Raw genomic sequence first — 21,113 nt, 5'->3', positions numbered from 1 at the left:
AATGACTGACATTATTGAACAGCTAGGTGTGTCCATGAAGGACTAATGCATTTGCTCTTAAGACATTGATTTTCTTGCTAAAATGTCAATGTATTCATTATTCATTCCAACGACGTGAGCGGATGTGATGTTAGGCTTTTAAAGAGGCCCCGTTCAGTGTTTCGGACGCGCACGCAGGATTTACGCCGATAACGAGCGGGAGAGGCGGCGGAGGCGGGAGCGGTAAAAATTGGCGAGTTGATTTGCTAGTTGAGGAATCACAAAGTGCGCCGGTAACATCGACCGCAACATAAATAAAATGAAAATGAAATCTGATTAATTAAATTTAAATGAAATGAAATTCTGATTTCATTTTCATCGTTTTTTTTTTTTTTGTTTTTTTTTTTATTCAAAAATTTGCTCTTTTTTTGCTCGAATTTAAACATTTGCTCGTAGCTCCCGTTGAGCGGCGCCGGCACTCACATTTGCAGTGTCTGTCGCACAGAGCGGCCTGCCTCATGTCACACAGGCGTATCGAGCCCTTGCTGCTGCTGTAGGCGAAGGTGTGACACTGCTGGGGATGGAACTCCGCCGAGGTGATCACTTCCGTCAGCTCCTCCATGTTGGCGGGTTTTATATCCACAATGTCTGGCGGACGGAGGCTAAGGAACAATCACAACCTGCGGGTAGATTTCATAGTTTTGCACGACGAGCCATGACGAGCGACCTCGGGTTTATCGGCCACAGACGGAGGGGAGGATACTGAAGCTGCGGTCGGTGATCTCCAGGTTCCACAGGTTCACCCTGAGGTCATCGGTGGAGATGAAGGTCTGCAGGTCGGAGTTCACCGAGATGGAGTTGATGTGGTAGGTGTGGGCGTTGCTGAACACCCGCCTGGCGGTCGCTTCCACCATCAAGTCCATAGGCTGCAGCACCGGCACCTGACGGCGAGGGGCGGACGATCGAAATAAGGGAAACACAAACACGCTAGGAGCACATCTCCGAGGCGCCGCCGTGCTCTCATCTTCCCGCCGTCCGCCTCGGACGTTTGCGGATGAGCGGTTTCTTTTAACATTAACAACAACCGGGTGATTCCGGGGGATTCTGTGACATTTACACCGGCCGTCTTAATGAGACAAAGATGGAGGGGCTCCGGGGCCGGCTGATGAGCCGGGCTCCGCCAACCGTGATTATCTAGTTCCTACAAGGCTACGCGGTAATCTGGCGAAGTCGCCCCTGTTCTCGGGTTTGTGTGTGTGATAGAGTGAGAGGGAGATGAGGAGCTACAGAGGGAGACGGAAAGAGGGATGGCCCAGGGGCATCCGTCGGCCCTGCTGAGGAATGATAACTGAACTCTGCAGAATTAAGAGTAGCTCACACACACACACACATGCAGAAACCACCCATATATACAAACATAGTTCACAGCGCCGCTGCGGCTTCAAAGATGCCCGGCCCCAAGCCTGCATGCAGCCCCCCGTCGGCCAGATAAAACCCAGACAAAGGGAGCGGGGAGGGGAGGGAGCCGGGCGAACAAATCGACTGCTTCTTCCCTTTTTCTTCCATCCGTCCATCGCTGGCACTGACAGAGAGGCACGGCAGCTCAGCGGGCCGCCGCATCTCCATGGGTGTCACTTCATTTCCATGTCTTTACAGCGGCTGCCCGGAGAGACACTGACCATATTAACCCATAACCCCATAACGCTGTTAGTCACAGGGTTCTGCCGGGCCGAGCACCTTCTGAAAAGACCCGGTGGATCCTGTTCCTTGGAGAATAAGTGCGGAATATTCCACGTTTTAAAAAAAAAAAAAAAATCCGCATTCTGTTGTCTGAAGGCCGTCCGAGAAATGGAGGGCGAAACAGTAAATCACCGGGAAACACCGAAAACAACACACTTTGGATATTTGGGGCTTGTTTTTCCATTTACAGCAGCACATTGTTCGGATATTTCCGTCTCCACAGATTTCAGAGCCCCAAACAGGATTTCCACAGTCCTGGCGTGTCCTCCAGGTCGCTCCGATCCACTGGCCGGCCAGACAAAGAGGGACAGACACGCTGAACATAGCGCTAATCAACTATGGCAGATACACACACACACACACACACACGCACACACACACAGCGGCCTATGTGTACTCCCTCTGTGTGTGAAATTAAAAGAGGTTTTGGAGTGAGAAGAACAGAGAAGGGGAGATGCAGAGGATGATCCCTTCATGGGTTTCGGCTCAGCAAACACATCGATCACTCATTCTCACTTCCTTCTTACTCGAAGAGTGTGTGTGTGTGTGTGTGTGTGTGTGTGTGTGTGTGTGTGTGTGTGTGTTGGGAATCGTAAGAGCATTTTTTTATCAAAAAGAACACATTTAAATGGCTGCACAATGAAAGGTATAGCTGAAAGGGCTAAGCGGGATTAAACTGCACTCGCTGCTGAATGTCCACACTGGGAATATTTTGGATGTAACGTAAAGAAAATTGTTACGGGTTTCCGTTGAAACGTAAATCTGAGCAAAATATCTGGAAAGGCGTCCCCGTACATCCAAGCGGCGCCAGCAGTGAGATGCTTATCCTGCACTCACACCTATAGAGACACGTCAGGGTCTCCGATGAACCTTTTTTTTCGGACGACGGCGCCGCCGTAATCCATGCACTTCTTAAAAAACTCATGCATTGAGGTGTCACCGTTACATCGGGGTTCTTCTGTGCGGTTGCGGCTGCGAGCCAAGTCTTGTTTTTATAACTACCGCACACGACAAGTCACATCTCCAAGTCGGAGCTTGAACCGGGTTGCTGTGCAAGCGTTTCGTGAAATAGCGAAAATGTTTTCCTGCAACACACCAGTGCAGTAATGCAATATTACATAATATCGCTGGAGGAGTTCTCCTTATTTCCCTTTGTGTAGGTAAGGGTCGACCCTCTGCGCTCCACGCCGACTGTTAGTTTGGCCCATCAGTCGTCGGTGATGGCGCGCAGGACGCTTTGACTTTTGAATTACGAGGAGCCGAGGCTGAACGTCCCTCGTGACGGGCATTAAAAATGATATGTTGCGATGCCAATACAGACTTCGCCCGAGGGGAGTTTGGAGAAGTTATGCTGCCGCGATGGTTCAAAATGGTGCAGAAGGAACAACATCATGATGGTTTGAGCTCCAGGTTTCAGCTCCCCTGCAATCCTGACTGCAGGACAAGCCGGGGAGATAATAAATTAAATTGTTTTCTCGCGTTAAACGTGTAGAAGAGCGTTATTGGAACCAATGTTTCATGGCCTCAGATGGAGGTCGGCCTCCAACACCACGGCGCTCTGCTTGGAAGTGCAGTGTTGTGGTTGAGATGATGCTGAAAAGGCAGTTCTTTACTACCCGGACCTGTGTGTGTGTGTGTGTGTCCTCTTACCCGCAACGAAGTAATGGTCAACGGGTCTCTGATCCGTCCATCGTCGTCCTTCAAGTTGTAGCCCTCTGGACGTTTGTCCCTCTCGCTGATCTTCCAGAGCTTTACTGTCTTGTCTGAAAGGGGAGTCACCACACACACACACACACACAGGCATATACACACAAAACAGTTAGACCACAGCTCATGGTAGTTCATCTTTCATACAAGATGGTAGTCGGGGGGCTGGGCGGCCAATCTGGCACATAGCTGGGCCGGCGCCAGCGTGGATGATGAATTGCACCTCCTGTATATGATGTCGGTGATACCAATCTACAAGTTGACTACAATTCCTGGCTGCGGCCGCCGCTCCCCCGTGAAGAAGCCATCTGGGTGCTTTCCAATTTTGCATCCAATAAACACCAGTTACATCTCATCTTCTTGGGAGCGGCGAGGGTGCAGGAGTGGAAGGGGGGGGGGGGGGGGCCTTCAGGTTGCTGCTATTTCTTCTTTTAATATCCGCTGTGAATATTGGTGTCAGAGCGGCGAGGCCGTCGCCACAGGACCCTCAACCATCTGCTGCAGCCACACCGCTATCAGCCATGCATGACACTCACAATCTGCAAGGCGTCTCGCGGCCTGTGTGTGTGTGTGTACGGGTTATACACACTTTGATACCAGTGTGTGTGTGTGTGGTAGCCATGCATGAAGTTCTCAATTTGAAACCTTTCTGCTGGTGGCGCCGGCCCGGCCAACCGAGGCACCGACACCTTCGCGTAAAGTCACAAAGACAATTTCCTCCTGATGATGTTATCATCGCCGCCGCCGGGTAAAATATCACTTTCTGTGTTTTCTGTCTGACTTCTCTTTGAGGAAGGTGATGAATCGCCGCCGCCGCTGCTGCAGTTGTGGACCAGCGACGTCGTCGTACAATATATCAGGACGTGTTTAGCGCGTTGGCACAGACAGTTGACATCACGAGGTGGCTCACCATTGGTGGAGAGCAGGAAGTAGGCGGCGTTCTGCTGCGGCAGCCATTTAATCTTGTTGATCTTCTCCTCGATCTCCAAGCTCTTCAGGTAGTCAAACTCCGGCTCGTGGCTCTGGAATGTGCTGTAAACGTTGTACTCCCCCCGACGCTGCGGCTGGCTTTTGCTCTGTGCCGAAAAATGTGACGATAAATGGTCGTATTATCTTACACTGCATTTTTACATTGATGCTAATTATCTTTTTCAGCGAAAGGTGGGCGTGAAACGAAGACGTCCACGGCGAGGAACTATGGAGAGGTCGAAAAGAAAATCATGAAAATAAGGATTAACGCCAAAAATGCTCGAATAGAAAAAAACGACCGGGTGGATTTCTATCGAAGGCGTTCAGATTCCTATCCTGAGCGATTAAATTAAGACGAATTCAATTCCTCCTCGAAGGATTTGTCAAGCCTGCGCAGGTGCAGCGGCTCTGCTCTGAGAAGAGAATTTGATTTGTTTGTTTTTCCTCTCCATCTTTTAACAGCTTGAATCACTTTCTTACACCGGGGATTTTCAAATCTCCCTCCCGGAAGCCGAAAGCGACCGTCTCGCTCTCTCTGGGACTGCATTACCTTGTTAATCTTTTAGAGAAAGATATTTCACATGTCTTTCTAAAGGATCAGAATGAACCAGGCGTTTGACCCGGTCTAACCTTGGGCTTTTAACGGTCTGTAATGAGCCCCCGTCCCCCCTTATGGATCCGTTTATAGTGTCATTTGGCCGAGCAGACAAGTGTTTTTTTTTTTTTCAATGGCGACGTCCAGCAATTTGCCAAACAAACCTTTTCTGTCCGGTCGCTAAAAGCAAGCGATTGCAGCCCGACATTCACATTTCAAGGCTTTTAGGCAGAAGGGGGCAATAATTAAGGCTGCATTGTTGGCATTTCTTACCTCCTGCTCCCTTTGGAATACGACCACTCTGCCTCCTTTATCCCCGGTGGCCAACAGCTCCCCCGATGAGTTAAACTCAACCGTTGAGATAATGTCAGCTGCAACACAGGAAGCAAAACAGGGAGGGGGGTGAATGTCAGCGTGAACGTGCACAAAGCCGTCTAAGTATCGCTCAAACAGAAAAGAAAGGGCCTTTTTTTTTTTTTTTTTTTTTTTTTTTGCAGGATCTTGCGAGGCGACTTCTGGATAACGCAGGGAAATCTCCGGGATTTGGGGAGCTGGGCGATATCGACCGATTCATGCGACCGGAGGGAGCCGCTCTGTGTGTTTGAAGTGCAATCTCGCCTTTTAAAAAGACGCCGCCGCCATGCTAACAACACCATTCACCCCCCGCCAGCCAAAACACCCGTCTCTCCCCCCGCCGACACCCACGTTAAAAAAACACACACACAGGAAAACCAACGCCGAGAACCTTTAAATGATGCAGATTCAAGAAGCGTATATCGTCATATGCACGGTGTAGAAACGTGTTTTCCTGTAAAATTAAATTCCTACTTTGCTGTCCGCAGTGCATTTGGATATGCAATGATAGGAAGAGTGTAAACATTATTATAAATATGATTATAGATATGAATACATTGCGATGCAATAAGATATTTAAGTGCGGCTTGGTGTGCAACTCAACAAAGTGCAGATGCAAGGATGAGCGCGCTGGACTTTACATGCGCAGTTTCACTCGGGCTTTTGCGAGACGCCTTTTGCAAGGTTCAATTTTTTGCAACGCCTTATCAACGCTCCGCAATATCATCGCGGTAAAATACAGCTCGGCAAAGATTTTATTGACCCTGACCCGCGCTTTCCGGCTGCACCAAAAATAAACAGAAGCCACCCCTTGAGGCAGCCTCACCTCTTCCCCCCTCGCAGACACACCGGATCCGCCCGGATTAACCAGAGCCCGACGGTGGCTGTAATTATTTTCCAGCCTCGGGTTCCGAAGGTGAGGCGTAATGTGTGTCAGCCGCCGCATCGGAGGCCGTCCCCCCGCTTTAACAATGAGAACATTTTTTAAATAGACTGGAGAGGAGCTTGTTTTGTGCTCCCCGCACCCTCTGAGGACCCACTACTGGCAGAGCACTGAGCAGGAGAGGGAATGTTGCTATGGAGACCGTTTCCATCTCTAGCGGCAGGCAGAGGGGTGGATGCATGTGTGTGTGTGTGTGTGTGTGTGTGTGCGCCAATAGCTCACAGACTTAGTTGCTGATGCTAGCTGTAATTCAGCAGACAGAGAAGCAAGTGCTGCAATCGAGCGAAAACCTGCTCCTGCATCCGGGGGAATGTGAGCATTTCGGCGCGGCGAACAGATAACGTTCCCCGAGGAGCGGCGTATCTCTAAAGAAAGCTCCTGTGCGTGATGGAAGAGCCAGAGGATGACTAAGCCTCATTTCTTCATCAGTGTGTGCGAGTCGTGCTCGTGTGTGTGTGTGTGTGTGTGTGTCCTGCCCCCCCCCACCCCCCCGTTTATTACAGTTTATGAAGACGAGACTAGCTCGGCCACATGCAGTGATGGGACTGGAGGGATTCTTCTGGCAATGTGTAGATAATCACAGGAGGAGGAGGAGGAGGGGTGAACTTCATCATATCTAAATCTACAAACCAATAATGGCTCGCTTAATTACAAGCTAACAACCCCCCCCCTCCCGACATCCCATATTGTGGTGCACACAATGCACACACATATAACAAATGCACTATCATATATGATCTCCAGGGTGTGTAGTAGCTACACACACTTCCTGTGCAGATCGAATGGAGGCTGCCATTATCAATATTCTTGAATTTGAGGTCTTTCTTTTTTGACTTTCCTTCTGCCTTTTCTTCTCCGTTGCCCCCCTCGTCCCTCCCGTCATCATCAACACATTAAGTTGCTGAGGGAAAAAAGTAATTGATGGACGTCATTTAACAAGTTTACACACGAACACGTCCCTCGGTCTCACTGGATGAAGAGTCGGTGGAGCTGAAACACGGCCAACGCTTCCATAAATGAGTTTTTCCTCCATGAGTAAATATATTCACAGCAGACGAAGACACCCATTACAGCTCAGTCACTGATGGAATTTTTCACACACACACACACACACACACACACACACACACACACACGCACACGCGCCCTTTCTGGATCATTCTAACACTCAGACACATTAATGAAAACACACACACACAAATGTATAATCAGGCACTCGATCATTCTAAAATGCACACACACACACACACACACACACACACACACACAGATAATCAACTACTTGCTCTTCTAAACACTCACAGACACACAAAAAACATTCTCTTACTTGATAATTCAAACACTCACAGTCACACAAAAACAAAAATACACTCCCTTACTTGATCATTAACACACACACACACACACACACACACACACACACACACACAGACACAGACACAGACACAGACACTCACAGACTGTCTGACTTTAGCATTCAAATATTCAGACAACACAAACACACAAACACTGAATATAATCCCTTACTTGATCATTCAAACACTCACACACACACAAACAAAAATACACTCCCTTACTTGATAATTCGCACAAGAATACACACACACACAAAAACACACACAGACACACACATACAAACATACTGTATATAATCCCTTACTCGATCACTCAAACACTCACGGACACACACAAAACATACAGCCCCTTACTTGATCATTGACACAAACACACACACACAAACAAAAATACACACCCAAACTTGATCATTCGCACAAGCATATACACACACATACACACAAAAACACACACAAACATACTGTAAATAATCCCTTACTTGATCACTCAAACACTCACAGACACACACACAAAACATACAGCCCCTTACTTGATCATTGACACGACACACACACACACACACACACACACACACACACACACACGACTTCATCAGCAGACCATAACGCGCTGAAGCTCATAAATCCTGTGGGCAGCCAGGTCTGACACAGGCTGCTCAGCTTCTCGCAGCATCAGAGGGATCCTGAAGATAACACACATCCATCACTTGTGATAAAAGACAACACTGCTGGCCTGCTTGGGCTTGGTGTGTGTGTATGTGTGTGTGTGTGTGTGTGTGTGTGTGGATCTGTACGTGCAACTCCAATGAAATAGAGTCTAATCTCCTTTTTTTTTTCAATCTGGGGGTGGACACCCACCTTCAAAGTGCAAAATGGAATTGGAAGTCCAACCAATTACATGGAAACAAAAGATATGCATTGATGCTGAAATGAAACCCTCGCGCACGGAGCGGAACACGGGGCCGGCTCTGAATATTGAACGCGCCTGCGGACGGCGCAGCACGAGGGAAACAAAAAAATGGAAAAGACGCGGAAGTGTGAGAGAACACCCGTCCAGCGCGGGGTTCAGGTGCAACGGAGAGGGAGGGAGATTTGTTGCTCTAAGTAGGTCGGTAAAAGATAGTACAGCGAGTCTCACCGGCACAGACTCAAGCGAAGACCGAAATAGGAGGACCCCGGCTAACCTTTAAACAACACATAATCCCGCCTGGGCCGGAAAAAAAAAACAAAAAAAAAAAACAAAACGAGGAGGTTCGATCTCGCGGCGCGGTGAGAGTTGTGTAAGACACGCAGACTCGAAATGGCACGGCTGCACGGAAAAGTAGTTGCATAAGTGACTGGTAATTCTGCGCTGGAGGGAAGCGAATGTGAGCGGCACGCTGTCGTGTAAATGCTTTGTTAGCATCGACGCGCGGAGGAGAGGATTACCGCCTGCGTCAAAGGATTCAGACCGGGGATAATTCAAGGCCGTTCCCCGCGCCGCCGTTCTCTAATTCCGACTGTGATAATCGTCGATATGTATCGGCGGCCGCTTTGCAGGTATTCATGCATTCATCGGTGTTTGCCCTGAATACACGGCTGATAGCGGCGTCACTTCAGACCTTCGTCAATGGAGATCCGATGACACTTTGAATAAAATCGTCTCCTAGTCTGGTTCGCCGGCGTATAATTAAAGCTGCATTAGTCTTTATTAGCCTCACACAAGGCAACAGAGCACAATGCAGCTCATTTCATCTGAAGAGCATGACTCGCTGTAAGATCTGATGTGAACAAGCTAATTAACCTGGTTTCTCCTGGATCGGCCCCCCTGAGATCCAGACAAGAGTGTGTGTGAGTGTGTGCGCGCGTTCATTGTGTGTGTGCATTTCGGTATCCCCCCACACACTGGGGATTTAAGGGTGAAATGGGTGTTACCGCAGCACTTCTCACACTTCATTACCACATCGCGTCCGACTGGAGACGCGACGTGGTCGCTACGAGAGCGAGGCCGAGATGTTAAGAAACGCCGAGACGAGGGATCGATTCCTGCAGGCGCGTCTCCGAATACCAAGAAGGGGATTCTGAATCCTTGTTTTTTGATATTTCTGTTAAAAAATTGAAGACGGAGAGGGGAGGGGAGGAGCTGGGGGAGTAAAGGCGCAGCCGCACAGAATTGTAATCCACCTCCAAAACAAAGCTGTCGCTCCTCTCCACGTCTGTCTGTTGCTTTGGTGCAATCCCCTTTCATCTCCCCCCGCTTTCACCATTCAAGGGAATCAAAGATGAGCCGTCTGCGCGCACAACGGAGTCCCTTTTCTACAGCGACCTCGATAGTAAACACGAGCTGACATCACTCCCGCGACGGGAGGCCTGCGAACGAGCCGCTGAAACTTATTAATGTGTCGCATTATTTCCTGTGTGAAAGGTTGCAGATTGGTTCGCCTCCAGGCCGCATATCTGTCAAAGCGACGCTGGAAAAATCTCCTGACCGCGGCAGGTTAAAGCTCAGAAATGATATTTTCGCAAACGGTCCTACAGTACAAACACCACGGGTATTCTTTAATAAATTCTCATTAAATTTTCATGGGGCTGCAGACTTAATAAGAAGCTAATCAGAGGATGAAAGCAGCTGCTGAATAAGGAGTGAGATTCGCCCCAACTTCACAGCTTGCCATTAAACGCACACACACACACACACTGCAACCCCCTGCCCCCCATACACACATATGCATTATCTTTCCTGCACTGTGCGCAGAGGCGAGGCATTTTGAGTGTTTCACAGTGAATAATGGATGTGAGCTGGGGGGTATGGTGGGCTCCGTCTTTATACGTCGGACTCCTAAAGTGTGGCCCCGGGCAGTTTGCCTTGGCACAGGCGACCACGCTACGCTCTCATCGGTTGCGGCGAGAAAGGCCGTCGGCTCCCCGATGCAAAACTGCATCAGTATTCAGCCAGACCGGAGGGGTCGCATCACGCACGGACTTGTAGGGAAAAATGAAGAAAGAGAGGGGGTAGGGGAGAGATACAGGGGAGGATTACACGGCCCTCCGATAGATCTTTAGGTCACCGCTCCGTGGCTAAATCGTAAAGAACCAGAAATCAATAGCGAAGCAGACATTAGGTTACATCCTGCCTCACAGCGAGGAAGCTATTTGCATCTTTACTCCGGAGACTTCGGCTATTGTTGACAATCCTCCATTAGACGGCGAGAATTAACGCCCGAGCGTCGTAACAGTTCATTTACCCGACATCCGGCGGTACACGTGGCCCCGGACCTCGGAGCCATCCATCCGGCGGCCATTACCGGCGCGACACCCGCGGGCGGCCGCCGAGTTTTTTTGCAAACGAGCGCGTAATGTAATTTTATTTCAACTAGACAGCGTTCGCATGGCGGGTGGGGGCTTTATGGTCTTTGAAATATCAGCGGCTCGCCAGGCGGCGGTGGAACAATGTAATCTCCTATCAGCGTATTCATACTGAGCGCGCCACACGTGCACACGTTTAGAGGTAATGTAACTGCCCACACACCCACTGAGGCATGGGATTGGTGGGAGGCGCAGGTCAGCCACGCTGACATCATTAAAATGTGACATCATTAGGGTCTCTTGTGGTCGTGGAGAAGCACCGTGGGGGGGTTGGAGCTACCAGCTCACCGCTACTCATCAGGGACTTGTGTGTGAGACAGACCGAGTCTGTGTGTGTGTGTGTGTGTGTGTGTGTGTGTGTGTGTGTGTGGTCTGGATGCGGTGAATTTACGAGGAAAGGCCAACACCGTGATGTTTGGCTGAAAACGGACTTCATAGCACTCGGGAAGGCGGGAGGGGGCTCCGAATCACGAGTGACACGCGGGGTGTGACCGCCAGTCATAAATTAGAGTCATAAAAAAAAACAACAAAAGTCGGCCACTCTTGCTTGAAAAGCACAGATGGGCCCGCCAGACTAGACGGGATTTTGCACCAAAGAGGCACATTTTTACAACCCGTGTCTCCATTCTCCTGATGGAAGGAGCACGAGAATCAAGCAGAGCTGTGGAGAAACAAGCCGAGAGAAGGCCCCCCCCCCCTCTCCTGCTCCCCTCCCCTTGTTTTCATCTCAGGGAACACAAAGATCTTCATCACACCCACACTTCGCTATCTTCAACCGCCTGCCTCCTTTTTTTTTTCCCCAGTAGGGACGACTGGAGTAGAACGGCTTATACATCCTTCGCCACAGTTCGGCAGGAAACGCTCCCACTCGGGTTTTTCCTCAGTGGAACCCCCCCCCCCCCCCCCCCCCCCCACGCGTCGGCGGCGTCCCTTCACAGCTGGAGGTGGGCCGCCGTGTCTGCCGACCCCCTCCGAGGCCACACAGTCAACCCACATTCGACCACCCCAAATTAAGCACGAAATGACACTTGTTCTCATCCCTGACGCTAAAAAGATCGCGGTATTATTCGTCAGAACCACCCCGATGATTATTTTCCGGCCAACGTGAAGGAATGACGGCAGATATTCGAGGTGAACCCAGGAAAGCCCCCTTTTGTTCGTGTCTTCGCCGATGACGCCGATCGTTGGCCTCGAACCGACCTGCGCAGCCGGTGACAGGAGGCGGCGACGGCCATGAGATTAATGACAGCTTTTACTTGCAAATCGATGTTTTTTTTTGTGTTGATCAAAGTGTGGAGCAGCTTGTGGGGGGGCTGATGCTGGAACGCAGGAGGGGGACGCTAACCGGCGAGACGGAGACTGGCTGGGAATCAAAGAGGCCGGGGAGGATCCGGGGCTGCAGGATGGGGTGGCTGGAGTTCTCTTGCAACCCTATTACTGATAATGTGCATATGTGTGTGTGTGTGTGTCAAGGTGTGTGTGTGTGTGTGCACTTTGACTGCAACACATGCTTCCTGCGGATGTGTGTTTGACATTTCTCTCTGTCACGGCGCTCGTTTTAAAATAGCAGGTATCTATCATCTCCACGTTGACGGGCCCGCGCACACGCACACGCACACGCACAATGCATTTTCACTAGAAACGACGACGGGCGGTCAATCCCATCACAGTCGCACATTTTAAATGACCCGCTTGCTCTATGGGTTTATTTCCAGAACACAGATTTAAATCGTTATAATATTAATACTAATGATAAAAAAAATGAAGAGCCTCTCCAAATACCTTCGGTTGCATAGTTGTGGTCGCGAAGGAAGCTGTTGTTAATTTTCCGGGCGTCACTCTCCTCCTCCATTGATGAATCGGCTGCTTCGGGATCCTGAAAGCGGCAGACCTTTCTCTCCCATCCTGCCCGGTACCGTCAGCAGGCGGGCCCCGGGACCGGCGGGGGGCCTGTCATGGCTCCGGTTCCCCGGGGCTGCACCGATCAAATAGCGGGGGACGGTGTCGGTGCGGGTCCTGTCCGCACCTCGGGACGCACGAAACGCCGCTCCGGTAGCGTTGAATCACAAAAAAAAAAAAAAAATCCCGGTGATACCGAGGAGTGTGTTCTCCGCGCTGCAGCTCCGCAAAGCTCTTTTGGCGGATTTGAGTTTAGGTAGGCGAGATCCCCCTCCCGGAGCCAGCGGGGCGGGCGGGATTATGCGTCAACAAGCTTGCACCGATCACTTCTCTATTTCCATGTCACAGGCTCTCAGCTCCATCCCTCCCGGCGGAAGTGTGTGTGCGTGTGTGTGTGTGTGTGTGTGTGTGTGTGTGTGCATGCATGTGTGTGTCCGGATCCCGCAGCGTCCTTCCGCTCGTCCACCCGTGGGTGCAGACCTGGGCGCCGGCAGCTCAGCTGACTCACTGTGGCGCCAGGAGGCGCAGAGACATGGCGCGGCGTTTGCGTGGCGCGGCGCGGCGTGGCGTTTGCGTGGCGCGGCGGCCCCTCCCCTGCAGCCTGGCTCTTTAAAAACGTCACGCCGTGGAGCGGAGAGATGACCACCGACCAGGTGGGTGCGTGTAAAGCCGACAGCTGGTTGCCCCCTTTAAGCCTGGAGATCTTGAGTCTCCATCTGAGTGCTGACACATTCCCTGGCTGAAGAGCTCCTCACTTTTCGTTTTGAGGCTTCTATGCATGCAGGTAAAAAAAAAAAAAAAAAGAAAAAAACATCAATAATTCAAGTTCTAATGCAGAGGAGGAGGAGGAGTTGTGAGGATGAGGAGCATCAGAGAGGGACAGATAGGAAGAAGAAAAGGGAAAAAAGGAAAAAGCCCAGACTGATAATGAGATTAGCAGGTTGCGGTCTGAGCCGCTCCCTGGAAATATCTCATTTTCATGCTGTTCAATAACCAATAACGCCGCAGCCTTCGCCTCGCCGCTCGGACCCTAATCTGTGATGGGATGCGTGTGTGTGTGTGTGTGTGTGTGTGTGCATGCCGTGCATCTTATCTCCTCACTTTAACCCTAAATCTCTTTGCATCCACAAAGGGACCGAGTATCACCCCTGCGAGCGGCCCCTATTCGCAAAGCGGGTGAAGGCCCCGCCGCCTCCGCCGCCGTTCCCCCTCCACCCACTCCTAAATGCATTAGCCTGCTAATCCACAGGACCATTTGCACATCCAATCCTCTGGCCCTCTGCTAATGGGGACCTGGCTGTGAGGGAGGCGGCCCCGTCGCAGCAGAAGAACGGGGGGCTTCCTACACATGCTATTTTACACCCCATCACCTCCCAACCTCCATTTTAATACATTATGGGACATTATCCATGCAGCAGATAATGAAGGCTGCCGGAGCATCGGCCCGGGCCTCTGATTCGCTTCCGTATTTACAGTTCCCTGCCTCCCTAATGAAATCTGCGTAAAAACGCCGCCATCCTTGACCTCTCGGATCTGACTGAGCGGTCAGCGGCGTTTTCCCCTCACTATCAATATTTAAACAGCGGCGAGAAGGACAAAAGATACACGGCGTGTTCTTCACCGCCGTGAAGAAGTCGGCTGAGTTACAGTCGAGCGGCGGGACTCAATGAAATTGAAATGGAACCAGTGAAACAATAGGTTTAGGAGGATGAAGCCACACGGTTGAGGGGTTCAGTTTTGTCAGATTTCTGTGGAGGGGGAGAGTATGTGTGTGTGTGTGTGTGTGTGTGTGTGTGTGTGTGACAGATGTATGAAGAGCAGGAGCAGAGGAGTAAAAGGTGCAGAGAAATTTGACTGTATAATAAATGAATCTGTGAATACACCTTGAAGCCAGAGCCTGGGATCAATGCCGCCTCTAATCACGTGCACAACCTCCGGATCAGCCTTCGCCCCCCCCGTTCCTCGTGCACACCTGTCAATCACCTCGCCGCCTTATCAACCCCTCCACCTTCTGCAGCTCTCAAACCGGGCCGAGGGCTTCCAAAGCGGCAGGAAATGACAGGAAACGACTCGGACTGCGAACCGACACATTTATGCGACCTCACAAAGTACCTCAAGTCTCTGCATCCCATGGCTCATTGCTCCCCCTCTGCTGCCCGCCGTCTCGGTCCGTCCTCCCCGGCTCCTTCCCCTCTCCCGCTCATTAAGCCCCGTCTCCCGGTCTGCCGGGTAAAGACCAGTGACAGTGCGTCTGCACCCCCAGCTGCTGCGCGTCAAACTCGCCGGGAATGCTCGGGGGGGCCGCCCGAATTGTAGAGCATGTCCTCAATTCTCCTCGACCGCGTGGACAAAGTGGGTTAAATTAAACTCCGGCGGTCCAAACATAGGGACAATCACATGGCGTTGATATTTTAGTCATGGCCAATTGCTTTCCTTGATGTGTGGTAATTGCTTGACTTGGGGATTCCGGGGAAGGGTTTACAGGCAGCGAACGCGCCGTCTGCATACGAAGCAACACGCGTGAACACGCTTGGAGTTACCCAACATTAGCTGTGTTTCTCCTCTTCAGCCGGGTTCAGCAGGTGATGTACCGGATACAGAGATAGTCTGTTACTTCCGCTAGTTGATGCAAAAACATGGGAATGAGTGCAATCAGTCCACAAACTGTAAAAATAACTATATCAATGACATACTCATTCATTCCTTCCTGCTTATCCTGGTTGCAGGAGGGCTGCGGCCTCATGCAGAGACCCGCAACCGTTCACTATCTCATTTACACGTCTGGACCGATCGGGGTCTCCTGTGGGATTTTGGACTGCGAGGGGAACCCGGAGAACCCGGAGGAACGTGGAGACTCCCCACAGGCAGGCCTCCTGTGGGAATACCAGCAGGGACCTTCTTCCGAGGAGGTGGAAATGCTAAAACTGCACCAATCAAGTGGTTCACACTTCCATTTTGATAGTATTTAACCCTCATATTATGTTAAGGGTCAATTTGACCCATTTCACCCATTGACCCAATGGGTCAAATTGACCCTTAACATAATATGAGGGTTAAAATAGTATAACCCTCAACGAACCTCGCTCAGTCCTTTACGAACCTCATGCAAATTGATGGCGGTTTTGGCTCTGGTACGGTTTCTTCAAATTCTTGTGGGTCTTCTGCTGAAGGCGGAGGTCGATGCTTTACCGGCGTTTTTTTTCATCAGAAACATCGTGATAGGCAGTTGCTGCCTCTGCTTTGTTTTCTGGTTGAAAATGGTTTTATGGTCGATCAAATGGACCGACCGAAGCGTATCGTCGTCCGAGTCTAGCGACATTTTTTGCAGGGGTTTTGCAGCGTTTGTCATCGCCGCAAGTCGTTCAAGCGTCAGACCAGACTCTTCGATTTCTTCCTCCTCTTGTCGCTTCTCTTCCTCGCTGGTGAATCTACTTAGCCAATGTTATTTCGTATGAGATCACACGTGGGTACAACGGTAGAAGCAAGAGTTCGCGATGCTAGGTATCTTTTTTGAGATCTTGAATTTTATTTATTTTATAAAATCAATTTTAGTTTATTTTTACTTTTTTTTTTCTTCTCAAACTAGTATATGGCTATTTCATCATGAAAAAAAATTAAATACAGCAAAAAAAAACAGTAAAGAACGATAAATCATGAGAACCGAAAGTAGCAAGGATGCTAAGCCGAACCACGAAGGAGCGAGGGTCAACTGTATATACCCCCCCCCCAAATAAATGAGAAATACAACATATATAAAATCATATATATATCAATCTAACCAAAAATAACTAAAATGAACATTTATTTCATTTCAGGTTTTGCCCGCCTGACAGAAAAGCCCAGTCACCCTCTGTTTCCAGCCTTTACGCAGGAACACCTTTCCGGGTCTCATGGGAAGACACCAGGCTACGAGGAGGTGGGTAACAATTCAGGAACCCAGTCAGATACGCCGGTGCCATGCCGGGCAAAGCTTTTTAAAGTCCCGACTAAAACATAAAAGTATAAGCAGAAGATACGGGCAGCTGGCGAACTGAAAAGACGATGAGATAAAGGGATTGTTGGATGCTAACCGATGCATGTGTGCTAACTGGATATAAATATCAGAGCATTTTCAAGAAGATGAAAAAAAAAGTGTGCTTCTGCAGTGACCTGCAGGTGCAGCGCTCCATTCATCATCGTGTTCATCGCGTTTCAGAGGAAGATGAAACCAGCCAGTGAAATGTAAACAGTAAATCCTATTTAGCAACTGATCTGATCTGACGCGACACCCTAAAGCGAGACAGCTGTATCAGAGAGCGGGAAGGTGCGGCGCTCGTAACCTCCGCTACGGTTTCGGATCTCCTCCGGGTCACCAAATAAAACAAGGGCTCGGTAGCATGAGCTCCTGCTTCCAAAGATCCACTCCCTATGAAACCCACCCTGGCATTAAGAGGAGCTCGACACATGGGGGTAATAGGATTGCCCTGGCAGTCCATCTGTCAGGGGACTGAGCAGCAGCAAACCCCAGGGACGATGCACCCTGGCCTGGATACACCTGCTCAGTCTGCCCTTTCTTTGCAATCTTCTCTGGAGATATTTATCTAGCATCCAAGCTTATCCTTTGTTAGAGTAAAATAGATTATGTTTAATTGGTGTAACAAAAAATGGTTTAAAGGGTGTATGTGTGTGTGTGTGTGTGTGTGGTGGGTGGGGGTACACAGCCTTCTGGCTTCATAGATCATAAAGTAAAACTATTGTTCCATTAATAGAGAACAGAGGGTGATACAGAGCAGTAGCTGTTGAACAACAGAGTGGGGGAGGTCCGTGGTTCGAGAGTGGAGGGTGTGGCGGAGGGAGGCGGGGAAAGATAAAAAGATGATAGTTTTGGGTGGAGGCATTAAATCACATCTTGAGGCTGTCCCTAAATCAGCAGGCTTTACTCTTGGTGTCATTCCAATTACATCAGGAAGAGACTAATGCTTCACTGCTTGGAGACTTCAGACCAGCAGGAGTGGATTCCTGCCCCCCCCCCCCCCCAACACACACACACACACACACACACACACACACACACAGGCTCCCCCCCGACTCTCCTTTCCCCTCCCCCAACCTCCACCGTTCCACTGATAATGAAATAATTGAAAAGAAGGCATGTACGCAGATTAGCGCAGGAATAACATTTTGGAGCCAAATGACTCAAATTGAATGGTTTTATTTGCAGGAAGGAATCCGTGCACATCTCCTCGTGGATGTCTTTGTATTTCACATGCACACAGCCTCAGACTTCTAGATCCGCCGTCCAGCTGCGACCGCGTGGTCAGAAACGCAACATCTACCAGCCCGAAAGGTGAACGAGATTTTTTTTTTTTTTTTAGAGATTTCGATTTGTTTTGTGGATATATGGAGACAGCCTACTGAGAGCAAATGATGCCACTTAACGGAAAATCATTGCATTGTACAGCTCCGGTTGCTAGGAAACTGCAATTCAACTGACATTGCAATGCAGCACAACAGCTGTCAACATAATTGGACAATTAAGATCTTAAAATGTCATTATTTTGCTCATATTCATCTCAATAAAAGGTTCAAGCCCGCCCCGGCATGTTTTATACAGTTTGGGTTAATGGGCCAAACATAAAGAGTGCGTGTTCGCAGAGGAACTGGATTTCATTTGTCAAATAATCAGTGGTGCGTTAAGGTAGAGATGCAGACAATACATGGTGCCATTTGCTTTGCTCGGCCGGCGAGGACCGACCGTGTCTGTTGTTTAGCACGCTGTATTTATCCCACAGCACCGTCATCGCCATGGACAGTTGAAAGCTGGGCTGGTGGAAAGTAGGTTAAGCAGGTTAGAGAGTGAACACAAAGCCACCTCCCCATACAAGAGCGGAGACGCGTCCGCCGCCCTCGCTCAGGACCGCGGACAGCGCCTCGCCCTGCACATTAGCTCATCTACAACATTTCTGAAATGTAGGTTACGCAGAATAAACACAACCCCATTGTGATTTTTTTTTTTAACTTGCTTTTTTTTTAAAACAAATAAAAACACTTTTCATTTGATTCAATAATTGGCATCGTGCTTGAAATGGCAAATCAAAAATGGCTAATTTCCTCTTCTTTTTATTTGTAATGATGCACTGTTTGAGAGTGCGCTATTATTAGCATAACAGCTAATTAGCATTAGGTGTTTTATAGAGTCATTCTAAACGTAGATAATGAGACAGCATGGCGGTAAGTGTCTAAATCACAAAGAAAATCGCGATGAATGGAAAGGATGTGGATTCTGATGTAATGTTTTGGCGGTTCTTGATTATTTTCTCACATATTTACCTGAAAAACTAGCTAGTATGTCAATGGTAGCTCAGTGGATTGTAAGCAATTAAGTATATGAAATGTCATTAATGTGCCTAAAAAAGGATCATTCAAAATAAGGGTGATTTTTTTTTCCAATCCCTTGTTTTGTTTGGTGATTTGATATTTTCTACTTTATTTATAAGAAAAGTGATTTTGCTAAACACTGAATCACCGAACATGATTGCATCGAACAAGGGAACATTAGCCTCTGTAACAAACTCAACAGACTGCCGGTCCGTCGGGCTGCAGCGATGCCGCGTCAATTCAACATGAGCTAATGTTGCTAAAAAGAAAATTCAGTCGAAACCCAAGCAACCCTCCCTTTTCTCCACGCAGCAAGCCGGGGAGGGGGGGGGTTCCCCTGCAGCCATTCGGTCATGTTCCAACCAGAGCCGTGTCAACATAACATGTTCCCTGTGCACCTCGGCTCAAGAACCCCCTTCTCCCCCCCATATACGCACACATTTCAACACTTGGGGGGGGGGAGGGAAAAAAAAAAGCAAGAAAAAACACACAGCTTTATTACAATCGCCCACAAACGCACTCTGTCAACAACAAAGACAAACACATGCGAGCGTGTCACTCTTAGAGGCGGTAATCTCCAGGAAAATCCCATTTGGCAGAGCAGCTGCCAGCATGGATCACAGATAGACGCTAGTTGCAGTGCCCACAGGGTGGCAAGCTGTCCATCCACACTTCTCTATCAACAAGACGCACACACACATTTCAAGATGGGCTTAAGGTGGGATCAGCCCGAGCGGCCCGATGATAAATCAAGCCCCTTGTTTTAATAGAAACATGTAAAAGGGCTCATCCGGGCAGTTTGTCATTTGCACATGGCTCAATTTTTAGCACCACATTTATTATTTTGGCACGGGTAGCGGTGGGCGGAGGGGTGGAGGGGTCTCTCCTGCAAAGTGACCTCGGGGATTCGCCGTTTTTCAAGTGTGAGGAGACGAGCCGGTGGTCGGTCCATCTGCCTGTTTGCCGTCCTGGCTGGCTGTCAAATGAAAAATGGACCGCACAGACAATACGGTACTATAATTTCGTAGGAGTATGACAGGGGGTATCCTTAATGCGTCTGATCTAAAATGAAAACGGGAGTACGAGCAATAAATCTATTTATCTGTAAGACAATCTATCCATCATTTTTAATGCAGCACATGGAAAATCTCCTCCAGTCCACGGTGAGAGAAGGAGCTGTGACGATTTGGTGGAATTCCACAGACAAAAGAGCTAATCTTAGAGCACCACCGTCTGGCTGAAAGAAATACGACAGAGTTGAGTCTGAGTCCTCCAATGGGTGATGAAAGAGGTTCTAATTACAGAAAAAAAAAGATAAATAATAGAGTAGGAACTGTTGAATCAAGTGCTGCGTTTACAGAAAAATAGGATAAAAATGGCTTGTGGGCATTGCCTTCCTGCATGGAATGTAGCATTTTGTTTCTGCATCAAAGTCCATTGCATGTCCTGATTTGTGCAACACATCTCTTCTGGCCCCTGAAGGGAAGACACGGAAGGAAAAGACTAAGAAGTTCTAGCTTAGCCTGACATTAATAAAATAAAATTACAAAAAAATGTAATAATTGCATTTAATCAAAAATAAACTAAATTAAATTAAATTAGATTAAATTAAATTAAATTAAATTAAATTAAATTAAATTAAATTAAATTAAATTAAATATAAAACCAACTGGAAAATGTTTCGTAAAATGTTTTAACGTTTTGATGAAACTGATTCTCTGACCTCATCTTGGAGAGCCAGGGGTGAACAACTGATCTCATCTCAGTTCGGGGGCAAACTTTAAGAACCCCAGACATTCTTTGGAGGTCGGAGGGTTGACATCTTCCTGCAACGTCAGTCAGAGTCCAAAGCTAGTTGCTTCTGTTACTG

General features: G+C 48.9%; 1 protein-coding gene and 1 long non-coding RNA gene across 3 annotated transcripts in view; one reads left to right on the top strand and one right to left on the bottom strand.

Annotated features, from left to right (window-relative positions):
- ppp2r2ba (protein phosphatase 2, regulatory subunit B, beta a) overlaps nt 1-21,113 on the bottom strand; it is a 40,290-nt gene that overhangs the window by 7,045 nt on the left and 12,132 nt on the right. Inside the window, exons 1-6 of one of the 2 annotated variants that reach the window (XM_086139357.1) lie at nt 12,770-13,815; nt 5,264-5,361; nt 4,337-4,502; nt 3,370-3,482; nt 743-920; nt 463-627 (exon numbers count right to left, since the gene is read on the bottom strand). In XM_086139357.1, the coding sequence (XP_085995483.1) occupies nt 463-627; nt 743-920; nt 3,370-3,482; nt 4,337-4,502; nt 5,264-5,361; nt 12,770-12,839 (790 nt within the window). In that variant the 5' untranslated portion in view covers nt 12,840-13,815. Of the gene's footprint in view, nt 1-462; nt 628-742; nt 921-3,369; nt 3,483-4,336; nt 4,503-5,263; nt 5,362-12,769; nt 13,816-21,113 lie in introns of those variants that run through there. The other variant, XM_086139356.1, reaches the window with a different exon arrangement.
- Nucleotides 13,419-16,803, top strand: LOC147215861 (uncharacterized). The gene is made up of 3 exons (XR_015104188.1): nt 13,419-13,539; nt 15,613-15,795; nt 16,702-16,803. It is a non-coding gene; the product is annotated as an uncharacterized LOC147215861 (long non-coding RNA).

The sequence above is a fragment of the Fistularia commersonii genome, chromosome 31, assembly GCF_037954325.1.
Source record: "Fistularia commersonii isolate RoL2024-O1a breed Wild chromosome 31, RoL_Fcom_v1.0, whole genome shotgun sequence".
Classification (NCBI taxonomy): Eukaryota; Metazoa; Chordata; class Actinopteri; order Syngnathiformes; family Fistulariidae; genus Fistularia; species Fistularia commersonii.
The sequence above is the reverse complement of the archived record's forward strand: the minus strand, read 5'-3'. Positions and strand labels throughout refer to the sequence as shown.